This window comes from Vicia villosa, unplaced genomic scaffold, assembly GCF_029867415.1.
Source record: "Vicia villosa cultivar HV-30 ecotype Madison, WI unplaced genomic scaffold, Vvil1.0 ctg.003324F_1_1, whole genome shotgun sequence".
In the NCBI taxonomy this organism is placed as follows: domain Eukaryota; kingdom Viridiplantae; phylum Streptophyta; class Magnoliopsida; order Fabales; family Fabaceae; genus Vicia; species Vicia villosa.
The window spans coordinates 22859-30127 of NW_026706175.1; the positions used below are offsets into that span (position 1 = coordinate 22859).

Genomic DNA, 7269 nt, shown 5'->3' on the forward strand with positions numbered 1-7269 from the left:
TAGAATAAATTGCACATGGGTGCCTCAGAAAACATATGTATATTCGTACGATACAAAATCTCGTCGACATAGTTTTATTTTTTCTTTATATTTAGTACAACCCCAACATTATTTTAATTAACGTGATTCTGATATTGTTGTATTGAAAAGTTGGCACTACAAACGTGGCGATTCTCTGCGGTTCAATATTTTTTTTATAAATAGGCTCGATTGAGCCCTCTAACACACACACCCTCACCTTAGATATGAGTTCTGTCCAAGTTCTTTCCACCACAATAATTCAAGCACCAAATCACAACCTCAATGGCTCAAATCATCATACAATCGATCTAAACCCATGGGATCTACAACTCCTCCCATTTGGATATAACCAAATGAGCTTTGTCTATCGTCAATCAATCAAATCAGATATATTAAACCAAATCCAACACCTTAAACACTCTTTTTCATCTGCACTTGATTTTTTCCACGTTTTTGCTGGTCGTCTTAAAATCACACAACATGAAGATAACACCATCTCTTGTTCTATCAAGTGCAATAACGAAGGTGCACTCTTTGTTCATGCTGCAGCAAAATATATTATTGTGGAAAATATTCTTGAGCCAACTCATCTTTCTCCTGTTCATCACTCACTTTTTGTAATGAACGGAGTCAAAAACTATCAAGGAACATCACATCCATTACTTGCAGTTCAAGTAACAGAGTTAGATGATGGCATATTTATTGGAATCACAACCAACCATGTGGTTGGTGATGGTACTTTGTTTTCCAATTTTTATAATTTATGGGCAAAAATCTCAAGAGGTTCTGTTGAAATATCCAAAACTCCAATATTTAAACGATGGTTTCCTAAAGGTATTGAATGTCCTATTCGACTTCCTCTCAAAATAGATTCACAAAATAATCTTAATGAAAAAAAACTCAACCCACCAGAGAGAATATTTCATTTCACAAAAGAGAATATTGCAAAACTAAAATCCAAAGCTAATTTAGAGGCTGGTACAAAGAAAATATCTTCTTTGCAAGCACTTTTAACTCACATTTGGCGATCTTTTACACGTTCCCAAAAACTTGACGATCAAACAGATGTGAGTTTTTCAGTTGATATAAGCGTTAGATCAAGACTGAATCCTCCTTTGCATGAGAATTATTTTGGTAATGCTATAATAGAATGTTTGGTTAAAATGAAAGCTGGTGAATTGTTGGATGATGGTGGACTTGGTAAGGGTGCATTGAAGATGAATAAGATGATTTCTTTGCACACTGATGAAAAGATAAGAAGTCACTATGAAAAGTGGTTAATAGAACCGAGTTTTTATGTTACACCTGATGATGTGTCCCATAATAATGGTTTGGTGATTGCTTATTCACCTAGGTTTGATGTTTATGGTAATGATTTTGGTTGGGGAAAACCTGTGGGAGTTCGAAGTGGTGGTGCAGATAAACGAGAAGGAAAGGTTAATGTGTTTGGAGGTGTAGAAGAAGGTAGTATGGAACTTGAAGTGTGTCTTCCTAATGAAATCTTAGAAGCAATGTCACATGATCTTGAGTTTATGAATGTTGTGTCTTGAGTTTATTAATATTGATCTTGAATGTTTTCTTTTTTATTTAAATAAGTGATTTTCATAAAAGGTTAAGTTTTTATTTTATGCTTTTTTATTGAATTGGTTTCTTTCTTTCCGTGTCTTTTTATGGTGTTATCTTCTTTTCGTCTCGTTGTTGTGTGCATTTTATTTTGGAGTTAATTTAGTTAAGAATGGGGTTCGTCTAAGGAAGGTTGGGGTCTCATGTAGCCTCTGTGGGTGTGATGCTTAGTCGACTTCTCATTTATTTTTCAAATATGATATTATCTCGACTCTTTAACTTATGATATTTATGTGCATGAGTTGGTCCTTTGCAATTAATTGGGATATTTAGTCTTTTTTTAGTCATTTTGTTACTTAGAGATTCCAATTAAGATTAGAGGGGGTCTTTTGATAGCCTCACATGTTGTGTTTTTAGTTATCTAAGAGTCTTGGAATTATTTGGTTTTTTCAAGTTTAGTTGTGAATGTTAAGTACTTAGAGATTATGAGCATTTATTTGGCCTGGAAGTTATATCTGAGTAGGTTTTCGAATTAATCTTTCCCTTTGTCTGTGTGGTTGGAGAACCTTACCCTCATTATGAAGCAATAGCGGTTTTAAGTTTCGGTGACCTGTTGGGGCAAAGTGTTTTTTTTCCTCTTCTTGTGGAGGGTTCTGCTCAAATCTTTTGTATTTATTGTTATTAGGCTCTAGCTATGAGCTTGTGAATTTCTTGACTTTATAGATTTTTTTTGTAGTGGTGTTTTGTGGAGTTGTTGCTTTTGGTCATTCCTTTTCGTCATTCTTATTTTTTTTGCCTTTTGTTGAATATTTCTTATGTCCGGTTCATATGTGTTTGCGAATCTCCTTTGTATCAATATGTATTTTTCTCATATATATATATATATATATATATATATATATATATATATATATATATATATATATATATATATATATATATATATATATATATATATATATTCGAAAAAACAAATTTAGATGATTAAAATTCAATGTATATATATATATATATATATATATATATATATATATATATATATATATATATATATATATATATATATATATATATATTCGAAAAAACAAATTTAGATGATTAAAATTCAATGTATATTCAATTTATGATTTTTCCGTCTGCAACATTGCGAATTCGAACACATGATATTTTAGACAGTTCTATTTTATCATATTTATAAGCATTGTGGTATATGTATGTAATTTTTCATTATACGATAATAACCTAGATATTATGATTCTCTTTGCAGTTTAATAATTTTTACTTTTATAGGAATTTATATTTTTCTTAATTGAAAATGCCTATCAATTTAAATAAATATTGTTTTGATTTTTTTCTTTCAAGTGGACGGTGCGAATGATCCTCTTTGATTAGTCTATCGCAAAAACGGAATACCAAATTATTTTAAAAAAACATAAAATAGTTTTGATAATAAATTGGATTATGTCAATGTAACGCATGAATAATGATGCTCAAGTCTTAGTTTAATATCTTTCATTACTTATTGTAAGGTTTGACGATTCAAAATTTATGTTAAAATATTATATTTTTGCAATGAATTTTACATGACACCCTTTTAATTGGTCTTTGCACCCCCACATAACTTTTGATTTTACCATAATATCCGTTGATTTAAAGTATTTATCGGATTCTTTAAAGTATACGGTAATATATTTGGGGATGCAAGATTTTTGTAAAAATTCGATAAAAAAACCATTTTTATAACATTTTAAGTGTTTAATATTTTACCTGCAATATTTGCTGCAGAAATACCTTACTCGCAAATTTTGAATTATACGTATTTTATGCATTTTTTCTAGGTTTTTAAAAGATCAGTACTTAATTATATGTATTTTTACCATAATTTTCAAAATATCAAGTAATATATGTTGGGTGTACCCTATATTTTAAAAGATCTGATAAAAATAATATTTTTAATAATATTTTAATGGTTTGATTTTTACCTATGAAATTTGTTGTGGAATTTCCTACTGAAATATGTTACCCGTAGATATTTTTGGAGGTTTTGGATTATATGCATTTTTTGGATTTTTAAAAGATCGATATCTCATTTTATGCCTATTTCTGGATTTTTAAAAGATCGATACCTAATTTTATGCATTTTACCAATTATTTAAAATAGTCTTTAATTTTATACATTTTTATCAGATTTTTATAAAAAAATTGAAAAATTTACCATTTTTTATATTATTTTAAATGTTTGATTTAATGTGCGAAATTTATTGCATAATTTACTGCGGAAATACGTTACCTGCAGAATTTTCAACATATTTTAGATTATAAGAGTTTTATGCTTTTTTACCTGATTTTTAAAAAAAAATCTAATTAAAAAACATACTAGATATTTATATGACTTTACAAATTTTTTGTCTCTAAGAGAATTTTTTTTAGAATAGTTAATAAAAAATGAGAGATATTTTTGGTATAACAAAAAAAAAACAAAAGGGGGCCAAGTATGCTTTTAGGGGTGTCAAATAAGATTATCATGTTTGTGACTTCGACCAAGTTGTATAATTATTCACTTCTATAGAGATATAATAAAAAATACTATTGTTTTACTAAAAGTTTAAGTAAATAAAAATTGTTTTCAATATGTAAATGGTGTATAAAAATGTTAAGAGTTTTAGTTTTAATAAATAGTATTTTTTATGACAAAGTTTTTACCACATACGATAAAAACTGGCGTACATGTGATCGGAGCGTTTTGTTTTATTTAAATAATAATAATAATAATAATAATAATAATAATAATAATAATAATAATAATAATAATAATAATAATAATAATAATAATAATAAATATGTTACGTCGGATTTAAATAAAACCGACATAGAATATATGCTCAAGATTTGAGATTCGATTCACAACTCCTGTTATTTATTGTTTTATATGGAACCAAAAATACGCCTTTATTTTTTTTATTTTGCAACGAATATGTTACCTTGGTTTTCTATAAAACCGAGATAAAAACTCACTAATTTTTTATTCTTTTTCAACCAAAAAGGCGTATTTATTTTTAATATATTTTACGTTGGCTATGCTACCTCGTTTTATATTAATCGCGATAAATACTCTTTATATTTTTATATTCCCTCAATGTCTACCTAATTTAATTTTCGAGCCCTAACGAAAGAACACTACTTCTCTAGCCAACGAAAGAACACTTCTTCTCCAAGGAATCCTAACTAAAGAACACTACTTCTCTAGCTAACGAAAAAACTCTCTCACCATTAATCTAAAAACTCTTCTCCGTGGTTTGTTATTATTGTTCTTGTTATTCTTGTTGTTGTTGTTCTTCATTATTATTGTTCTTATTGTTTTTATTGTTGTTGTTGTTGTTGTTCTCCATTATCGTTGCTCTTCTTGTTGTTCTTCATTACTGTTGTTCTTATTGTTGTTGGGAAGCTTTATTTTATGGATTGTAGTTGGACCTCTTCGCTATGTTCATTTATTATTTAAATTTTGTTACAATAACTTTGGGTTGTTTTAGGTTTTGGTGTTTTGGATGATCATGCAAACGCCTGTTTTTATAAGAATAAATCTTGGTTAACATACAAACTTCCTTGAAGACTATGCATTAAGAATCTGGAAAAGACGACAAGGAATATGGGAAAGACAACAAGATAATGTACTAAAGTTATAATTTCTATGTTTTAGATTTTGTGTATGAAGCATTAGTGTGCCATTCACATTTTCCTTTATTTTTGTTTTGCCGCAAATGTATTTTGGCTTTATTCAAATTTAGTAGCATATAACCATAGGATGAAAGCTGATAGATTAGTGTGTATGAGAAAGGATTTCTTGAATTCCTTGCAACCATAGAATAAAATTCCTAAATTAGTTATAACCCTAAGTTGACAGATAATAAACCATAGAATAAAACCTTCATTAAATAAACTTACAAAAAAGTCATTTTTTATTAATCATATCTAAATCCTCTGGTTGAGAGAAAGTTTGACCAAATATAATTTTCTTCATCATCATCAGAATAGATGATAACTGACCTTTTCACTATTTTTCTTCTTGATCTCCTCTTCCTGAGAGCTCTCGTGGATCTCAAAGGTTCGGTAGTAGGGTTTCCTTCAACAAATTTGGACCCTGCAGCCACAACAACTTCTATTCTCTCATCATTGGATGAAGTGCTCATTTTGTGTTTTGGTTCTTCCTCTTCTATGATTACTTTGTATGCAGTTTAGCATAAGTACTCATTTTGATTCTTCCTCTTCTATGATTTTTTTGGATGAAGTTCTTTTTTGTGTTTTGGTTCAAAGAGGTTTTCCGCTTTTATATTAGTTCTTCTGATTCTTCCTCTTCTCTAATCTTTGAAAGTCTAAAAGCCAAAAGATTTCACATATATCAAGTTTCCTTCTAATAATTTCTTCTTTCATTCTCCACATTTTCTTCTCTTGGAAGTTGGAAAGATCTTTTTGTTGACTATCTAACTCGAATTTATTCTTTCAAATTTCTTTTTCCCTTCTTTGATATTATTTACACTCCTTTTTATGCATAATTTGATGTAATAATGTGTACATTGTAGGTTGTTTGGTTCCTAATGGAATTGTGACATTGATGTTATTATTATTCTTGTTGTTGTTGTTGTTATTCTCCAATTCAGTTATTGTTAAGAACATTGATCTATTACCTCGGTTATTCAAATCACCGAGTGTTAATATTGGGCGCGCCATCCAGTTCTGAAAATAATTAAAATGTTGATGTTAGGAATCAAGCCCATGTGCAGTTAACTTTATCCCTCGGTGTTTTGATATCCAAGGTGATAAGGAGTAGCTTTTCATGACGCCCTTCGTTACTTCGCTTCTTTAGCCGAGGTGAAACACATTTCACGTCTGATGTTAGATGTGTTTTTTGTAGTAGTGTTAGGCCTTCTAAAATTATTTTCTTATTGTTAAGTCGTTACAAATGTATCTTATATTTGTAAAATTTCTGGTAAAGGGCGGGAATTGTGCTGCCCCCAAGAATGGTAACTACCATGTATCACCTTCATGGAGGTATCGTCTCGCCCCAATACTTTCCACTCGCCCAGTCATGGGAGGTGTGGCATAAGACGTTTTTTGGTCAGAGATAAATCAGGGCCAATAGCTGATCCACGTCTCCCTAAAAATAAGGATTCAACACTACACCATTGACCGAGTGGGCAGTGACCCTTCCTAAGAAATATCTAGGTCCAAGGCCTCTATAACACTTCTCCCCCAATGGGAGAAAGTAAATTGTAATCCATATGCTTACACCTGAGTGTCAAACTGAGATATAAAGTCTCTCACCTCCTGTGAACGGGTCCTCTAAAACCACTGTATAGGGATTCTCGCCACTTTGAGCAAGCCCTAACCACCATAAATTGTTATAAATCTAGGGTTAATACCTATTTTCACCCCTGCCATATGGGGTTGGTTTGAAAAATCCCCCTGCCAAAAAAAAAGTTGCAAGAATTCCCTTAACATTTGAAGATTCTCTCGTTTTAAACCTTGCAAAAAATTTGTTTTTAAAACCAACCTTGCCATTTGAAGGACTCTATCATTTTGAACCCTGTAAATTATTATTTTTAGTAAAACCAACCTTACCCGTCATATTCTAAAGGGTTTAAAATAACATAATCTACAAGATTATAGGTTTTAAAATGACTAAATCTT

General features: G+C 30.1%; 1 protein-coding gene across 1 annotated transcript; it reads left to right on the plus strand.

Moving 5' to 3' along the window:
• Positions 1 to 213: 213 nt before the first annotated feature.
• On the plus strand, positions 214 to 2413 carry LOC131640791 (uncharacterized acetyltransferase At3g50280-like). The gene has a single exon (XM_058911172.1). The coding sequence runs from the start codon at positions 246 to 248 to the stop codon at positions 1569 to 1571; it is 1326 nt and encodes a 441-aa protein (XP_058767155.1). The 5' UTR covers positions 214 to 245; the 3' UTR covers positions 1572 to 2413.
• Positions 2414 to 7269: the final 4856 nt, after the last annotated feature.

What these genes read in the sequence shown, in the direction of transcription:
- LOC131640791 (XM_058911172.1), top strand. Translation starts at nt 246, where the DNA reads ATGAGTTCTGTCCAAGTTCTTTCCACCACAATAATTCAAGCACCAAAT.